Source organism: Thamnophis elegans, chromosome 17, assembly GCF_009769535.1.
Source record: "Thamnophis elegans isolate rThaEle1 chromosome 17, rThaEle1.pri, whole genome shotgun sequence".
Lineage (NCBI taxonomy): Eukaryota > Metazoa > Chordata > Lepidosauria > Squamata > Colubridae > Thamnophis > Thamnophis elegans.
This window is the reverse complement of record NC_045557.1, coordinates 963,133-981,655: the sequence shown is the minus strand read 5'-3', so window position 1 is coordinate 981,655 and position 18,523 is coordinate 963,133. Positions and strand designations below refer to the sequence as shown.

At 55.2% G+C, this 18,523-nt stretch overlaps 1 protein-coding gene across 2 annotated transcripts; it reads left to right on the top strand.

Annotated features, from left to right (window-relative positions):
* The first annotated feature begins 88 nt into the window (after positions 1–88).
* PLEKHO1 (pleckstrin homology domain containing O1) lies at positions 89–15,010 on the top strand. Of its 2 annotated transcripts, none has more exons than XM_032233878.1 (6): positions 89–2,401; positions 3,275–3,421; positions 5,761–5,901; positions 6,838–6,942; positions 8,519–8,620; positions 9,037–15,010. In XM_032233878.1, the coding sequence occupies exons 1-6, from the start codon at positions 2,372–2,374 to the stop codon at positions 9,775–9,777; spliced, it is 1,266 nt and encodes a 421-aa protein (XP_032089769.1). In that variant the 5' UTR covers positions 89–2,371; the 3' UTR covers positions 9,778–15,010. The 2 variants fall into 2 exon arrangements, with proteins under 2 accessions (XP_032089769.1, XP_032089768.1); XM_032233877.1 differs by having other exon boundaries at positions 89–3,062.
* The last annotated feature ends 3,513 nt before the right edge of the window (positions 15,011–18,523 follow it).

Sequence of the window (18,523 nt, the reverse complement as noted above, 5' to 3'; positions counted from 1 at the left end):
GGGTTTCTTATTTAAAAGGAGTGACTGTCTCTGGAAGTGGTGCAGGGAGGCCGGCCGGCCAGAGAATGGGGCTGCTTGTGGAAGACAACCTGGAGGCCTCCTGAAGTCATCGGGGATGAGCTCTTCTGCCCCCTGGCCTCATCCAGCCTGCTGAGGAACACAGTGGAGCTTGTTGTGGACTGCAAGAGACCCCAGACCATTCTTGGCCCCCTCTCGAATGCAGGACTGGGTGTTTCACACACTTGTTTGCATTTCAGACTTGCTCCAGTTTGGGGGGGGGGGGGGGTTCGGATTTCCTTGCTCTACGTTCTGTGTGTGCAATGAGAAGCCTTGTATTGGCAACAGCAGAGTGTGCTGGAGGGTTTTGAAGCATTCCGGTATTTGGCCCTGGGTCGGCCTGGTCCTTCTGCTCTCCTGGGGCTGGAACCTCCAGGGCAGAGGGGGAGGTTAAGGGGTGTGGAGGTCCCAGTCCAGGGACCAAAACTTGACCAGAATTCTTGCTAACCCTTTGCCATCGAGTATGAGAGAGAGAGGGGGGGTGAAACGCCCGTCTCCTGAGGTGAGTAGACTGGAGAAGGAGAAGCCATCAAGGGCCCACGTGTGGTTAAGTCCAGGTTTTCCACAGGAGCCGCCCTGAGGAGGCCCATTGTTCTCCTCCTCCTCCTCCTCTTCCTCTTCCTCCTGGCAGGGAGCAGGTTAGCTTCTCTTTCTGATGCAACCTTTCATCTTCTTTAATTAGCTGCAATCAGAACTGGAATTTTGACTGTTAATGGCTAGGCCTAATTAAGCAGATTGCAATTCCCTCTCCCCCACCCCTTGTTTTCAAGTGGGACAGAGAGAGTGACGGGCCCAGAGATACCCAGCTGGCGTCTTACCTAAAGTGAGACTAGAACTCAGGGCCTCCAGTTTCTAGCCCGATGCTTTAACCACCATGCCAGGCTGGCTCTGTGGCCCTGCCTCTCGTGGCAGCACCTGCCACTCTTAGCCGGAGATCAGCTGCTACGCAGGAGGGCCGGCTGTGGGTGTCTCCTTCCCCAAAGCAGCCAGGGGAGGTCAGCAGGCTCCAGGGGCTGTCGGCCTGCGCATCGGCAGGCAAGATACACCAGTGGAGGGCTAACGTAAGCCGGCCACGGTGGGAAAGGCTGGCATACGGCAAGTTAGTAGGAGACGTGGAACAAAGAGAGTCCTTTGCCGTTCTGGCAAATCATGCTAAGCCGGAAGTGGGCCCTAGATGCCTTGCCTGGAGAGTGGGTGCCTGGGGGTGGGTGGGGCGCAATTCTGCCCTGTGGTGGGTGTGTGCACGAGGGTCCCATCTGCACGGGCAGCTCTAGAAAGACGTGAGCCTCTGCCTCTTAAGGTGACCTGCGCCCGGCTCCTGTGAGTCAGGCAAAGGGCAGCCCCGCCTGCGGGAGCTTCTCTTGCTTTACATGATCGATTCCCCCAAGCTCTCCACTGCCAACCGCCCGGCACTCCCGAAGCCCCCCAGCGCCTGCCTGCCTCTTTTGCTCACGGGGTCTTTGGCACCATGCTGGGAGCAGCGGGCTGCCATCTTCTCCCAGGCCTGCTGGAGTCCCAGTCTCCTCCGTACGCAGCTTCTCCCTTCTTTACTGGCCCTGTTGCCTGCTGAAGACCTTGGTTGGATGTCGCAGCGGGTGTGTGTGTGTGTGTGTGTGTGTGCCATTTTTGCTCCCAAGCAAGGTCACCGAATGGAGGTATTTCTCTCTGCAGGACCCCCTTGGTCTTCTCCCAGGGTCGTGCCAGGTCGCTGGCTGAGCGTGACCTTCTTTCCGGAAGGACTGTGGAAAAGAGGGTCTCCGTGCCCCTGCCTGCTGCTTTGCCTGCCCCCGTTGAGTCCCTGCCCCCCCCCCGGCTCCTTGGGGCTCTTTGGCCCTGCTTAGCTCCCCCCCCCCGACCTCTCCTACCTTCACAGCCAGCTGACTCAAACAAAGAAGAAAGGGTCTCTTCTCCTCCCTCCCTCCCTCCCTCCCAGCTTCCTTCGCCTCTTTCCTGGTGAAAACGTCACGGCTTGTCTGGCTATAGATGGTGCTGTGGAGCCCTGGAGAACCCTTTCAGTCCATGCCCAGGCGAGAGAAAGGAGGAGGAGGAGGAGAGTCGGAGCAGGGGAGGGGGTTTCTGGGGGTCCCTCTGCCTGCAGAGATGTGTGAGCATCGCAGGGGCAAATTCTGCCTCCAGGTCATGGGGACTCCCTTGTGCTTCCCTTAAGGAGGAGAGGTTTATTTTTCTCCCCCTCCCCAATAATCAGATCCCCAGTCCTCTGCAAAGACCCGCTCTGGTTTTCTCCTGCCCCCCCCCTCCCAGCACACCCTCTTCCCCCCTTCCCTTTCCCTCTTCTGGACAGCTGCATTGAGGAATGATGAAAAAAACCAATCCGGCCAAACGGGTGAGTCTCTTCTGCTTTCTGGGCAGATCCCCTGCGCCCCCCTCCCCCCCCCGGGCCTTTTCCTGCCGTTGTTATTGTCCACTTTCTCTGCTTGGTCTGTGGGCGACGGGGGGGGGGCCTCAGGGTGAGCCAGTCTTGTTCCAACTTTCCTTCCATCCCTCCGTTCCCCCCACCCCAAAACCCGCCTGGCTCTCCTTTCTGATCCTTCAGCCTTTCAAGCGATGCCATCCCCAAATGGAGGTCTCCATTATTCTAGCTCTGTTTGCATTCGTTTAGAAACGTGTCTCTGTGCATTTGGGTGGGTTTCCTTTTTCCTCCCCCCCCCCCTGGATGAAGAGAGAGGGGTTAGGAATGTAGAGAGGGGGAAATTGGAAAGTGTTTGCCTCGCGAAGCCTAGAGAGGATTTCAGTCTGAATTTCGGAGAGAGAAGGGCTCCATCGTCGCAATTGTTAAATGCCGATTGGGCCAAGAGCAGATGGATTCCAGCCTTCCTCCTCCTATAAAGCAGGTGGCGGCAGCAGCAGCAGCAGCATCGTTTCGCTTCTATTTATTTATTTGCCTGACATCATTTTGTCTCCTTTGTAATTGTGTAATGGCGTTTTGTTTCGTTTTAAACCAAGGGACTTTGCCAGGCTGCTCTGCGTGTTCCCAGCCGTCCCAGGTGCCTTGGGGGGCTTTGGGGAAGGGCCAGCGATGGGGAGGGGAGAGCTTTCTAGGCCAGGGGGGTGGGGGTGCTGGCAGGGGGGCAGGCCGGGGACCCCCCCCATCCTCCTCTCAACTGCTTCTCTCCTCTGCCTTTCTCTGCTCCCTCTTGTCCCCCCCATCTCTCCCCCCCCACTCCCGTCCTTTGCTCCCTTTCTTTTTGGACTGCAGGGGGTCCAGGAGGGGAGCCAGCAACCGCTGCAGCCTGAGAAGGTGGGCTGGGTCCGAAAATTCTGTGGGAAAGGCATTTTTCGGGAGATTTGGAAAAATCGGTTTGTGGTGCTGAAGGGTGACCAACTTTACATCTCGGAGAAGGAGGTTGGTAAGAGGCTGCTCCCACCCGGCTTCTTTAGCCGAGCCTTTCCTTTCTCCCTCCCCCCCCCCCTTGCATTTCAGGGGACTGAATTATGTGATCCTCTCGCTCGGATTCTGCTCCTTCAGTAGTTAGTTGGTGGAAGAGGAAGTTGGGGCGGAAGAGAGGGATGAGAGACCCTCAGCTGGGCTGTCCTGCGGGAGGGGCTGCCTTTTCATTGCCTCTCAAAGCTGGAGGGCAAATTCAAAGGAGAAATGCTCCTTTGACCCTCACCTGGCCAGAACCTGCCAGGAGTTCATCCCTGGGCTTCAGCTCTTGTGGCCCAGGCTGGAGCCTGAGACATCGTGAGATGGGGGGGGAGGGGAGGGATGACAGTCCCAGCAAGTCCCTGGAAGGCGCCCTGTGGCATCTCCTCAGCCCCAGGAGGCCCACGGCCTAAGGGGCTGTTGGTGGAGCCAGTCCCACCCACAGGACAAAGGGCTTGGATTGAGCTCTCGCCCGGCCGGTCAGTTCCTCCTCCTCCTCCTCCTCCTCCGTGGCTTCCTGTCTGAACTCAGCTTCTGGGAGGCAATCCCTGCCCCAGCACACAGATGTCGTGTAGAGGCTGCTTGGGCTGTTCTGGCTGCCAACTCTGGGGCCGGGCTGCTGCAAGCAGGGTCAGGGTCCCGTAGCCCCTTGGGGAAGCAGCCGAGCCTTTGTAGGTTGCAGCCTCGGCTGGGCTTTGGCCAAGAATCCCAGATTCCCCCAGCAGGCCGGCCTGAAATGAACCTGAGCAAGAAGTTTGAGCAAGGCCAGAGGATCCGCCGGGTCTCTCTCCTCCTCTTCCTCCCCGAAAGGTTGGGATGATGGTCCCCACGCCTTCCTTTTCTGGCATTCGGAAGGCCTGGGGCGAATTTTGCATTTCTGTTTAGTGGCTTTGGGGCAAAGTATCCGTTACATGCAAATTATTTTTCCACTGGCTCTTATTCAAATGAGCGTCCCTGGAGGTGTGAATACCTGTTGCTTCTCCGATGTTAGGTTTGTGCAGCTATTTGTTCTTTGCAATAGTCACTTTCTAATGCAAACCTTTGGTGCTCAAACATCGCTTGGAAGCTTCACACTGATCCTAACTCTGGATGAGGAGGAAGGCAGGGCTGGGAGAGAGGCTTTCCTCGGTTTCCCTCCTCCTCCTCCTCCTCCTCCTCGGATCTTTTCCTTCCCGCCATCGGATTTACCAGCTCCAGAAATTAGAAGTTGCTTTTTTCCTCCCTTCCCGTTTCTTCCATTCCACACATTTAAAGGAATGGACAGGCCTCTCACCCCCCCCCCCCGGCCTCCCGTGTTGGTGTGAGGGCCCTGCTGGGGTGAGCGGACAATGGAGGCGGAAGGGAGGCAGGGAGGAGCTCATTCACGTACACAGTTTGTTACCTGCTATTCAGTACTCTGGTAGTTGTGCCTCAACTCCTCCTGGGCCAAAGGAATTGCTTAGATTTCACAAAAGAGACACTCCAGCATTTGATTACCCTGAACCCGAACGAGGGCTTGGCTGGCAGGGAAAGGAAGGCGGCATTAGCCATGCAGGCAGGGGATGAGCTCCGGTTGCAAGTCACCGGATAGCCACGATCAGCTGGAAAGGGGCTAAGGGGCGCGGGGGGGGGGGGGAGAGGAGGCCGCTGAGCTCCTGGTGGTCTCTGGGCAGCCTGGGGTCTCATCCCCCTGGCGGGTGCAGGACTATGGGGGCAGAGCGAGAGCGGAATCCTTAGAGTGGGAATTTTAATTTTTGCTTTCACTCTGGAAAACAAAAGGGAAAAACGCTCATTGTTTTTAATGCCAGCACTAATTATAATCTCTCCCGGAAGAGGTGCCTCTCCTTCATCCTTGCCCAGGAAGCGGCCCCCGCCAGCATAGAGGGGCTGTCGGTCAAGCAGCCCTCGTGGCTTAAAACTGCTCTCCTTTAAACTTTTAGTTAATGCAAACTTGATACCAGCTCGAACCCCATTAAGCCCTACTAGGCAGGCAGCTCAGATTTCCTGTCCATTTATCCTTCCTAGGTTAATTAGTCTTCTGAGAAATTACGTTCCTTCCCCCCCCCTGTGGCAAATCTGTAGGATGTGTTGGTAATAAGGCGGCGTCTGCTCCCTTGTCCCAGCCAAGAAAAAACTCCTGGGGTGTCCTGGGGCTACGGAGGGGCTGTCCAAACTCAACCGGGGGGTGGGGGGTGGGGGGTGGGGTTCTTTTTCATGCCTGTGTTGGGAACTAGAATTCTCCGTGTGTTTGTGATGTGGTGAATGAGTGCAAAGAGTCCTTCATCGCGACCTCCTTGGCGGTATCTGCCCTCGTAAACCTGTGATCTGTTTGTCCGCAGCTCCGAGATGAGAAAAACATCCAGGAGGCCTTTGACTTGAACGATTACGAGAAGTGTGAGGAGCTCAGGAAGTCCAAAAGCAGAAGCAAAAAAAACTATAGCAAGTTCTCCCTCGCCCACTCCAAGGAGCCTGGCAACACAGTAAGCGCCCCCACGCCTGCCCCCCCTCCCTGCCTCCTGGCTACGCATACAGGCCCCTGCCTTCGGTTGGGAGTAGGGGGGGTGGCCATCCTGGGAAGCCTCTGTCCTTCCTGGAAACCCTGCAGAGAAGGAGCCGCTGGCTGTGCCGGGCACTTCTTCTTCAGGGGGAGCGACGCAGCCGCAGGTGCCCCTGGACGAGGGCTGAGCGGCACCCAGTCTGGGCCTCTCTCTCTCCCTTCCACCATTGCGCCTGCTCTTCAGACAGAGGCCGCCTGGCTGCTTCCTCCCCTTCTTGGGCCATCAGCAGGAATTCGGATAGTATTTCCTCTGACTGGAAAGGGGCCAGAGCAATTTCTGCATGTCCACGGCAGCTTCGCATGGGGGCTTGTGAAGTGATGCAGCCCAGGACCTGCAGGCGGCTTCCTCCCCTTGATCTCACTACCTGATCATTGGCCTTGCGGCTAACCCATCCCTCCCGGCTTCCTCTCCAGGAACAGGGCAGCCCCCCCCCCCCCGTCCCCCTTCAGCCGTCAGTGGCCTGAGGGCTTCCACCCTCTCCATCTCCTGGCGGCACCCCACTCCTTCCCACTGGGTCTGGAAGGCCACCAGGTCCTTGCTGAGAGCAGCCTTCCCCTCCAGTTCTTCCCCAGATGTTTTGTTCTATTTATGTCTGTGTCGTCTTGATGTGGCCGCCCATCTCTTAAAAAGCGGCAGGTGCCTTGGGCTCCCGTTGCCTTCGGGCACTGCAGTCCCAGCACCCCTGGGGGTGGCCGGGATAAGCGGTTGCAGGCGATTGTAAGGCGGCAGTGGAGGGGAGGCCACTGTTTCCTCCTTCACTCCAAAGCCGCGAATGCTGCCGGATGTTGTCTTGGACGGGGGCCAAGCGAGGCGGGTAAGCCCCTCCCTGGTTGCCAATGATGCCTCCATCTCTCTCAGGCACCCAATCTCGTCTTCCTGGCCGTGAGCCCCGAAGAAAAGGAGTCTTGGATCAATGTGCTCAATTCTGCCATAATCCGGGCCAAAAACCGCATCTTGGATGAGGTGAGCAGCCGGGCTCTCGAGTCGGCCTCTCCTGGCCCACTGGCCTCTCCAGAGCGTCCCCGTCTGGGGCCGGGTAGGAGGAGCCCAAAGCTGTGCGAGAGAGAGACCCCTGGTGCCCTTTCGCTTGCTTGCAGTGGTGGTTTGTGGCAGGTGCAGCTCATCCAGCCTGGCTGTTCTTCAGCCCACGGCCCAGGCGCCTTTGGGGGTCCCAGGCAGTGGGGAAAGCAGGGGGGAGGGGGTTGCTGCCAGTTCGCTTCGCCCGCGCAGTTGACTTTAAATTGCCCTGCGCATGTGCAGAACGTGAAAATATCACTAAAAAACACGCCAGCATCGGCACCCAGGGAACCTGTTCGGGGGGGGCGTGGCCAGCCTGGTTCGCTGCCAGTTTGGGCGACCAAGGCCAAAATACCCCTCCCAGTTCGCCTGAACTAGTGCAAACCGGTAGCAGCCCACCCCTGGTGCAAAGGCCGTGCTTGCTTTGGGGGGGGGGGGCTGGCGGAGGGGCCTCCGTTCCCAAGTTTCCAGGTTGAAAGTCTCAGAAGGCCCGAGCCGACCTTCCTGCTGGCACATGGCCAGGCACATGACCAGTCGCTCTGCAGTTCATTCTCTCCTGTGAAGAGGAAAGAAAAGAGAAAAGGGAGAGTGGCAGAGATTTTCCCTTCCTTTTAATTCTGGCAATAATCCGAGAAGAGGGAGAAGAGATGCCCAGGGATGTCCTTGCAGAGGCTTATTGCGGAGGGAGATGGTGCTGCTGGTGCCGCATGTGGAGGCCCCCTTCGGATCTGTGAATGGCCGGAAGGTTTTCGATCTAAAGTAAAATTGGGGGCAGGGAAAATAAGGGGGGGGGCAACAGAGGGCAGTGGAGTAGGTTTCTTCTTGTCTGCCCTCCTGATGGTCTGTAGAGAAGGGGCAGAAGAATAGAAGGGGGCCTTAATTTTCCATTGTAAGAGGGGAAGATCTGTCAGGGGAGAGAGGTGGTTTTAAGGGTTTTCAAAGCAGAGAGGGAAGCGATGGTCGCTTCAAATGAAAGAGACACGAGTGGAAAGTAACAAAAGCAGATCTCTTGCTGGCTTGGGAGACGCCTCCCCAGATTCTTTACGTTCTCAGAACGAAGAGGGAGGGGTGGCAGGGGGGTGGTGGAAGTGGGCTTGGGGAGAAGGTAGGAGACCTCACCTGAGTGGGGAGGGAAGAGCCCCCCTCCCCCCATCTTGCAGGGGTGGCTGAAAAGGGGAGAAAGTAGATGGGGGAGAATTTGGTTTGGAGATGCATATTCTTGCTTTCATTCAGGGATACTTTTAATTCTTCTTCTTGCCACGTAGGGAACTCACAAATGAAACGCTCTTTCCTTGAGGTTCCTGGGGAGGGAACCTTTTCCTTTTGGCTGATGGGGAGGAATAGGCCAGAGAGCTGCAGTCTGAACCATTGGATGTAGAGACGGGTGGATGGGTGGGGGGAATCATTTCTCCCGGGAGTTAAACCATTCACACCATTTATCAAGTAAACCCCAGTTAGCCGCACTAGGCGTGTTGCGTGCCTGGCATTGTGGTGGTTGATGGGTGCTTCTCTTGCTCTCCAGGTGACAGTGGAGGAGGAGAGCTTTCTCGCCCATCCCACTCGGAACAGAGCCAAGATCCAGCACTCCAGGCGGCCTCCGACCAGAGGCCACTTGATGGCCGTGGTAAGTGCAGGCAGGGGAGGAAGACCCCCCTTCAGCCAGCCGAGCTGCTGCTGCTGCTTCCCCTTCCGATGGCGATAGCACAAGCACGTCTGCTCCCCCCGTCCCCCCGAGAGAGGAGAGGCAGAGGGGTTCTTGGGGGGGGCTGGGACGGGTCCGCATTTCCTCGTCGTGACTCCCTTCGAGTCACCAAAGGTGGGACGGTCCCAGGAAGCTGCAGCCGCTTCTGCCCACTCCATGTCCACCATTCCGACTCAGCCGATTCAGCCAGAGCTTTCCGGAGCTGTTAACGGTGACAGGATATGGAAACTGATACCAAGACGTACTTTGGTACCAAAACCCCTTTTCTGTGGTTCTTTCCACCCTTCCTGGAGGTTTTTTCACACATGCTCCCCCCCGCCCTTCTCCTGCCTTTGCAGGCATCTACCTCAACCTCTGACGGGATGCTGACCCTGGACCTAATCCAGGAGGAGGAGGCCTCCCCAGAAGACCCCTGTGAGAAGAGTCTCCGGGTGGACCTGGACAAATCGGCCGCCCATTTCTCCCCCGGCCGAAGGCGCTCCAGCGATTCAGAGGACGCCAAGGACTCGGAGAAGGCAAGCAGCCTCCCGCGGAGGAAGAACCTGTCGGGGGAGAAGGCCCCCGCCCACAGGGAGGCCCTTGGCAGAGGGACCATGTACACCCCTCAGGTCCCCAAGAAGCTCTCTCACCTGGAGAAGAACAAATGCGCCTCCATGGAGGAAATCCTCTCCTGCTGGGACTCCCCCTCAGCCGGCCAGCCAGCGCTGAGGACTGGCCTCAAGGACCCAGCGGCTTCCCCTGAGCCGGAGCAGCTGGCCAGGATACAGGCGCTGGTGGCGCTGCAGCTGGAGAAGACGCAGGGCCTGCTGACGGAAGCCAGGGGCTACGGGGGAGAGGGGCTGCGGAAGGCGCAGGAGCTCGGCTCTGCCTGTGCCCCCTCCTCGCCCAAGCTGGACTCGGCGGCCACCTTGCAGGAGATCCAGAGGCTGCTGGGCGAGGCCTCCTCCAGCTGGAGCCAAGCCCAGAAAGTGCTGCAGGAGGTGAGAGAACTGAGGAGCCTCTACCAACAGCTGCGGCTCTCCAGACCTGCTCCCCCACAGAGCCTGCTGCTGCCTCAGTACAGGAAGAGCCTGATGTGAAGGCCCGCGGTGGGGCGATCTCTAGGGAGGACAGGGCAGGGGCAGCTGGGAGGGTGCAGAGGTTGGGGATGTGGAATTGGTAGCATTTCATGCTCCCCGGGTGTCCCTCGATCCTCACTCCTCACCAACTCAGCTTTCCCCCCCTTCCACCACAGCTACATGTGTCCCCCGCTCCTCTCCTCCAACCGCGAGGGGCCCCGTTTCAACATATCTTCCGTCTCTGCAGCCCCCAGAAGGCAGCAACTTACAGGCGGCGTCTTGGAACGTAATTTTTCAGAGACAGCCTGGTTCTCTTTTGGCCCAAGGGAGACCTCTGCTTTCCTTCTGCACAGACGGGTGCGCCACCCTCCCAAATGCCAGGAGAGGGGGGGGTTGCACCTCAGGCGCCAGGGGGCGTGGCCTCCTCGGCAGGGTCCCTCCCGGGTCCCCTGTGACCGCTCTGCCGTTGGGTGGGGCCATTTCCCTGCTTGGGTCCCATGTTCCGCTGGAAAGGCACCTTCGCCGCCTGAAACTATGCAGGAGACTCTTTTCCAAACTCGATGCCGTCCCAGAAGCCCCCCGGGACCAAAGAAGCGCTGGCCCAGTTTTGCTGAGCTCCAGACTGAGGTCCCTGACTGGAACCGGGGAAGCAGCTTCTGCCCTTCATCCCAGGCGGTTCTGGTCCATGGGCTTTCGGTACCTCGTAACATCCTTCCACGTCCCTTTTTCCAAGTGGTTTTGCTCCCTCTCCCCCCAGTCCCTTTCCTCACCTTCCTCCTGGCCTCTGGACGCAGCTCACGGGCAGCAACGGGCACCACGTGCTTAGAAAGCATCGTGTGGTTTTGCTTGCCGGCAGCACGCGTGAGGCCAGGTCATCTTCAGGGGCCTCATCCTTTCAGTGCAACAGGAGCAGAGCAGCCGGCAGCGTTCCCTGGCCACCCATGCCAGCCCATCGCTCCTTTGGCAGAAGGTTCCTGTAGCTCAGGACTGGCCCCACATACTCTGCTGCCTGTGTGAAAGTTCAGAGGGCAACTCGTCCCCTTGAGTTGAGTCTCATCCCCGTTTTGGTGACAGGAGCATGTCTTCTGTGGCATCAGAAGAGATCTCTCCAGTGCTCCGTATATCCCACTAGCCACCGCCTTGCCCCATCGACTCCATCAACCAGTAAACCCAGTCCTCTTTCGTTTCCTTTTCCCATCACTGATACTGGAGCACAGCGGACACTGTGTTGGGCACTCAAGAGGAAGCCTCTGCTGAACGTGGCCATTACTCTCTGTTTACTTGCAAAATTGTTCTCCTGTGGAGGATTCATTGGTGGTTGAAAGGGCTCTCTGGTTACACTCAGAGGCATCGGTGCCCTCCTGCCCTCCCTGTCTTCAGAGGAACCACAGAGAGGAGGGTTGTGGTCCATAGGATTTCTCCAGCCAGCAAGATCTCACAGTAGAAAGTGCTTCCCCACGAGAGAGTCACCCCTGCCCCCCCTTCTGTGGCCATGACTCACTGCTTAAGACGGCAGAAGGTCCCCTTGTGATGGCCTCTCTGGGGCCTCCGTCCTCCTCGTGCTGGCTCAGCCGAGAGTCAGGAAGGGAGGACTCGGCACAGGTTGCAACTCAGGTACCTTCCTATCCTGGCAGACGGATACCTCTCTGCTCAGCAGAACTCCTTGGCTACCCCACGGGTGGAACTGGCGAAGAAGAGTCCTCCCGTTCGTGATGTTTCCGTGGGTGGCACTTTCTGCTCAGGCTTAAGAGAAAGTGAGGCCCATGTGAGTCTTCCAGAATCACCCCCCCCTCCCCGAGAGAGAGAGAGAGAGAGAGAGAGGGAGGACTGGAAACGGATGCCCCACAACAGGACTTTCCAATTGGCCTCAGGTGCCCCTCCCCCCCTTGCCCTTTTTAAGGGAAACGGAGAAATTTATTTGCCCTTCTCTTTTTTTTCCCCCAAACTTACGACGGCCTTTTAGGGTGGAAGTTACCTTGGTGTTCATTTTACACCCCCTGAGTTTTCCTAGGGAGTAACCACATTCAGAAGTCAGATCCACATCCTGATTCTGTAGCGGGTGAAAGGTAGTTGCACAAAGTCAAGATTAGCATGTAGCTCAATAAAATTAAAAAGGGACAAGAAACTTGTACGCTGGTGAGGTTTAGGGCAATAGAGAAACACATGGAAACAAGTAATTCGCCCCACTGAAGAGAAGTTTATCCATGCCCGCTCTGTTCCCTGGAAAGGGTGGAGATGACAAAGGGCCGTAGCAAAACCCATGAAAGTAATCCTTGCAGCATCTTTTTTCCTGAAAGAAAAACCATTCCCGTGTACAAACCAATTGTGAAGCTCTCACTAATGCATGTCGGCATTTTTCAGGAGACGAGAGAGAAGAGAAACAACGGAAGCGCTGGGCGAGTTCCCTATAGGAACTTTTGCTTAGAATTGATTGACTGATTGGGCCGGCTGTTATGCTGCTTCAGTCAAGCAAAATCTAAGTAGCTTAAAAAGCTAAAAGACAACAGTCCATTCAGATGTTACAAATACGTAGTTCAGACTATAAGCTCAGAAGCGATACAAGAGCGAAATATTGTTCATCAGGGAACAGCGTGCAAATGCATAAAAACGATAGTGATAAAAAGCAGCGCTAACGAGGAGGCTGGAAGGAGTTTGTCTCTGCAAGGCGGAATTTCACACGGGTGCCAGCAGCTGCTCTTTGCTGCCGCTTGTGGGATAATGTTTTTCGCATGTTAGAGATGAAGTTGGTATAATAGCAATATTTATTTTAGAGTGTGTTTCCATTGTTCCAAAGTAAACAACGCCAAGGGCTGCCTGTAGGTTTCGTCTTTTTGGGTTTTCTTAGGACTGCATATGGACACCACAGTTGTTGATGTATCTTTGTGTTGTAGGACACTCGGCGTATTTCGTTCCCTTCAGATTCGTAGGGTTGACAGTCTTCATCCTTCTTGAATTTCCAGGGCAGGGGATCTGCTGCTCGTAACCAGGTGAGGCTCCCCGCTCAGGGTGGGAGCTCCCCTTCTCATGCGCCAGGCCTGGCTCCCCCGCAGCTGCCGCCATTGCTCTGGGCCAGGAGGTTGGGCCCAGGGGGCCCCAGGAGGAGCTCTGGAAAGAGGGAGAGTGCGCGGGATGCGCTGGTTCCGTTTAGCCAGCCTGCCTGAAAGCCATTTTCCACAATCTTGATTTGTTGTTTTAGTCAGGACAGGGTTTTCTCTAGAAACAGAGTTTGGTTCTTCAGGTCTGAGCTGACTTTTTAAAAGGTTTGGCTTCCTCCCTCCTCCTCCTCCTCCTCCTCCTCAGGGCTTCTCCCTCCCACACACATAGATTAGCTGACCCTCAGTACGGAGTGACACTCTCTTCCCTTTGCTGCACCCCCTCACCCAGTTTCAGAGAATTCGGGGCTAGGATTGAACAGGTTTTGTGCGTCGATTCTCAAAGCCCCAAAATTTATTTCTGGCCCATCTGAAGTGCAGATATCTGGAGCCGCTAGACGGCAGCAGGGAGAGAGATGGGAAATTAGCTTCTTGCTGCCATCTCGCCTTGTTTTTGTTGCTGCTTGTAAGTAATTTGCTTTCGTTTCATTTTTCTTGGGGATTTGTTTTGTGACCATAAGTGGGAAAACAAGTTCTAGATTCCAGCTATGTTTTGTTCCTCCTCCCTGGGTACGAGTTCATTATGATTGCGTTTCTGGAGGAGTCTCCATGCAGGGCGTCCTTTGGAGATTATTGGCTGGGCGCTGGCATGAGCTTCTGGGCCCAGAGGCCCCGGTGAGCCAGTCGCCCAGCTCTCCCACAGGCGAGATCACAGCTCGGGAGGCTGCCACCCTTGAAGCCTTGAGTGGGGGTGAGAGGAGGCGAGGGGGTCGGGGGCAGCCGCTTGTGTTCCCTAAGAGGGAGAAGGCTGGCGCAGCAGCAGAGCCATCCCTTTCCCAGAGAGCATCTACATGGCTGTGGGCGGATGCAGCCATTATGTGAGTGTCTCCTGCAAAAGTCAGCAATGCATGCGCAGCACTTCCAGTATGCAACCCCTGCGCAAGAGCCCACCTGTGCAACCTGCGCAAAACTGCCTGCGCTCTTGGGACGAAGAGTTAAACGTTGCTTCCACTCCCAGGACTGTGAAATTCTGTGGTGTGCATCAGTGTCCTGGCATTTGCTAACGTATTTATGCTGAGGCAGACAGAGAGTCCAAGAGAACAAGCCTTGGGATCACCCTTTCCCCTTCCTCCCCCTTCCCTTCTTCATTTGTTTCAGAGGTTCTGCGGACGCTAAGAAGCTGGTTTATTTTTGAAAGAAATCTATGCAAACTGCTTAATGAAGTCTTGTTCTGTTCTTCGCTCTCTCTCTCTCTCTTTTCCTGGGCAGCACAGCTTGCGTGTAGAAGCCTATTAAAACCCGTGAAAGGCTTTTCTTCCTGGAAGCTCTTGGTCTCCTCTCTGCATCCATGGGGAGCTTCCTCTGCTATAGGGCTGCAGGAGCGGTGGGCGCATAAAGGGACATGGTGTTGGCAGAGAACTTCCTTCCTTTGGGTGACCAAGGGCCGGTTGCAGGGTTCCTTAAGCAGAGCAGGACCCCGGGTTCTGCTGAGAGATGCCTGCGCCCTCCAGGAGCCCATGGCTGGGGGTTCATCCCTTGGCTCGTCCTCTGCCGGGCTGGCCCCTTGCGCTGGCCCCAAGCACGGCCCTTCTGGTGCGAGCCTCTCCCCCGCAGTCCTTCTGCTGTGGCACATGGGAGCTCCATTCTTGGCTGCTGCTGCTGTCAGACGCTGCCCCGCCTTTGTCCAGCTCCTTTCTTAATGCCACCCGGCTAGTGGCTGCGACTGAACCTTCCGCCAGTCGGTGCCCTGAGCAAATTGTGCCCCGCATGGAAAGGCTATTCGCTAGTTTTGTTGAATGACCTCTCGGCCTGTTTCTCTTAGCAGGGTTGTTCTCTATCCGTGAAGTTGCATAAGCCTCTATCCTGTCTCCTATTTCCTTTTACTTACCTAAAAGTCGAACCTTCCCTGGATTCCCTGAGTTGACACTTGTGGCATACTTGCATTTAGGTTTCTGGTGTCTGTTTCTTCCCTGCTCTTCTCAGCGCCTGCCTCGTCCAAGGAAGCCTAACTCTGCACTGATTTTTACCTGAAACCTTTTTTTAAAAAGTCCCGCCTGCCGTCTGGGCAGCATGTGGCTCCAGCTTGCTGCTATCCTTGTTTACCTGGTTTGATATTTAAGGCTGTGCTAAAGATGAAAATAAAAGCACTGAATGTTTTTAAACAGTGTGTTTTTAGGTGTCTTGTCAGCTTCACATTAACGGCTAGTTCACATTCTCAGGGAAAGGGGTGTGTGTGTGTGTCCTGTGGGGCCTATGTTTGTTTGGACAGCAGCACAAATAGGGTCAAAGAATCAAGCTAAGCATTAGCAGATCAGTTTCTCTTCTTCAGAAGGCTTGGAAGTGGATCCCTTTCGGAGGGCTAGGGCAGGGGATGCTAAAGACTGTTGGTTTTTGTAGTGGAGAAATCCACCCGATCTGGTGGAAATGCTTGATGAAATCCACGGATGTGTATGTATTCCAAATTAGAAGTGGCTTTCAGACTGGGCTTTTCTGTCCAAAGAGGTGCGGTCCTCATAAACAAAAGCTACTAGTTTCTGATTTTGCTGATCAGCTCAGTCCCCATAGATTTCTGAGTTGCTAAGAGCCAACCGAAATTCGCCCAGTCGCGGAGCTGCCTTTGACTGGGGTCATGGGACTGCTGGAGTGGCCCTGAGACGCCAGAAGGGGGAATCCCTTCGTGCAGGAAGCAAACCGCATCAGGGGTGACCAAATAGCCTTTGCCACGGTCTGTCTTGAAGAGCACGCCACGAAGGGCAGGGTCTGCACCCCCAGGGCCACGTCCACCTCGAAGTAACCCCACGAGAGTGAGAGCCTGGCAGGGAAAATATGCCTGAAGGCCGTGGAGGAGCTCTTAGCCCATCCTGGCCTTCATCTTCATGGAGGTTAGGAATGGTTTAGGTTGGGATGAAAGGCATGAAAAAGAAGGGTCTGCTGGATCCCACGGACTGGTGTTTGTGTGGGCGCGCGTGGCCTAGTGCCTAGTGCCGCCTGCACTTGCCCTTCCCTTCCGGGGGCTTCCGAGGCAGAAGGCGGGACTGATGGCGATGGAAAGCAGAGGCAGCTGGTGGGCAGAAAGGGGGGGGGGGCGTCTCATGGAACTTCCCCTGTTCTGGTTTCCTGCCCATCTGGGCCTGGGCGGCTCTGCTGCGTGGCTTCTCCCCCTCCTCCTCTCTTCTGCTTCCCCCCCTTTGAAGGGTCTTCCTCCCCAAGGATACCTGGAGAGCAGCCAATAGCCACCTTCGGCAAGCTTCAAGCCATATAAGGGAAGGTGGAAGCAACCCCCCCCCCCCCAGCGCAACCCCTCCAGCCACCTGATTAGCCCGACTTCATCTTTCCAGAGGCCCAAAGCAAGTCCAGCCAGCTCCTGGGGGACTGCAGCCTCCAAGAGAAACGTCCAGCTATTTCAGGCACCCTCTCGCACGTTTCCCCACCTGGGCCTGCTGCCGATGGAGCAAGAGCCGTTGAAGGGGACCGCCTGCCTTCCCCCTTTCTGGGTGTCCTCTTGGACTCAGGAGTCCCGGACCTCTTCCAAGGGGAAGACAGCGAAGGCCAGGCTGGGCTCAGGCCCCTTCCCTCCTCCACCCCCACCGCTTCCCAGCTTTGATGTCTGAAGCCAGCGTGGGGGAGGGGGCTCTGCATTGCTCCCTAGATAATTGGAGGTTGCCAGATGGCTTTCAACAGGCGGCTGTGTGCAGCCCCCGTCTCCTCTGGCAGCTTTGCTGCAGCACCTGGGCCTCCCTTGGAGTCTTCCAGCTCAGTCTGGCCAAAAACACTCCCGCCCCTGCCCCCTTCAAGAGTGGGGGAGGAGGGGGGGGCACATTTTGGCCATGATGCCTGTGGGTGCTGGAGAGGCCCATGGGAGAACCAGTCCTTCAGCCATTCTCTGCTTGGGATCAGCTCCCCACCCCCCACCCCCACTTTCATGGGGCCTCCACTCTCATCTTTCCTGGTGTTCTTTTCAGTTCAGTTGAAACATCTCCCACAGATGGTCCTTAACATCCCAAGTGAAAATATTTGTGGTCCATTTTTCCTCTGATGCTGTTTTTTGCCAGTTACCTCAAAATTATGCGAACCCCTCCCCAAATTTTTTGGTTGTGACTTTAACCACATACTGTAGTAGTTGTGCCATTTAAACAAAATGTCCTGGAGTTTGCTCTGAAGATTGATAAGCTTAATTAGAGCATTTTTCTTTTTGCCTAATTAGCAGATTAGTGTATTATTTCCATTCCTTGGTAGCATAATACTTTTTTCCACTCTGCAAGTGAAAAAAACACAACAAAGAGACAACTGCATCTTTTCCCTTACTGGTATTATTAGGGTTTTCCCCATGTATCAATAATAAATCCCCAATTCAACCCAATGCTTCCCTTCCTTGCTGTACATATCAGCCTTTTGCTCAATCGTAGACTGTGTAATTTTGCTTTTGGGAGGGGTCTGCCATTGATTTGATATCGCTTGTGAAATAGATTTGCTCCTTTCAATTTATTAGTATTTGTCCATGCTTTGGCAGTTTGTTTCCCCCAGCTTTCAAGATACTGAATTGCTTCCTGGATGTATCTTGATAAAAACCTCACAGCATGTATTAACTGATTTATTGTTTTGACCTGGCATTTGTAGAATGCCTGATTATGTATGTTCTGAACAACCGATACAATGTTACTATTTTTTGTTTTTAATCCAGCCACCCTAGAATTCCTTTCTAAGGCAGAAAGGATACAAAGGATACTTTTTGGGAAGGATACAAAGTTTGAATATGGGAAGAATTCAACTTACTGGCAAATAATTTACACTGGGTGATAAAATGAAAATTCTGACGGGGAGGTTTTCCTGCCCCGCTCCCTCCTCTTCATCACTGCAATGGCACAGCAGCAAATTAACAGGGTTTAAAATTTTGCATTCAAGAGTTGTGTAACTGTTTCTCTCCAGGGGCAAAGAGGGAGACGCTGACACTGCGCCTGTTATATTTTTTGCTAGTCCAGTGATAGGCTGCCAGCCTGTTCTGGGTTTACCTGGAAATTACAAAATAGGGCTATGGGGGGCGGCAGAGGTGGCTTCCTACCAGTTCGCACCTATTTGGTAGAACCGGTTCGTCAAATCTACCGAACCGGTTAGAAGAGGTTCCACCAGTGGACCCGGAAAGCAGGCCACACCTACAGAAGAGGCTCCAAAATTTTTTGAAACCCACCACTGGCCAGGATCTTATAAACTTGACAGCTTTAAGACCTGCATGCTTCAATGCCAGAGTTTCTGAATAGCTGCTTGGACCGACCTAAGTACTAATTCATAATTTCATATCCGGCCACATGGGCGGCAAAGCCACTCCCACAAAGGAGGCCACACCCACAGAGTAGGTTCCAGCAGTTTTTGAAACCCACCGCTGGGGGGGGGGGAGGGGGGAGTCAGCAGGGGATGCAGGAGAGAGAGATCCTCCCTTTTGACACTTGAGCCCTTTACTAGCCACACATGTATATGTATATGGATGGACAAACGTCGTCACCAAACCAAATAAGAACAAGGTTTCTTAACTTTTTTCAGTGCGGATAAGAATAATTGAGCTCTTGGAGCCATAAAATAAGGAACCAGGAAGCGTTTATTTACTCAACCCTTTTCTAGGCTCTCCGCTGGCTTCAGAGTTTACCAACTCCAGTGGGGGGGGGGGTGTCTCTCTGTCTGTC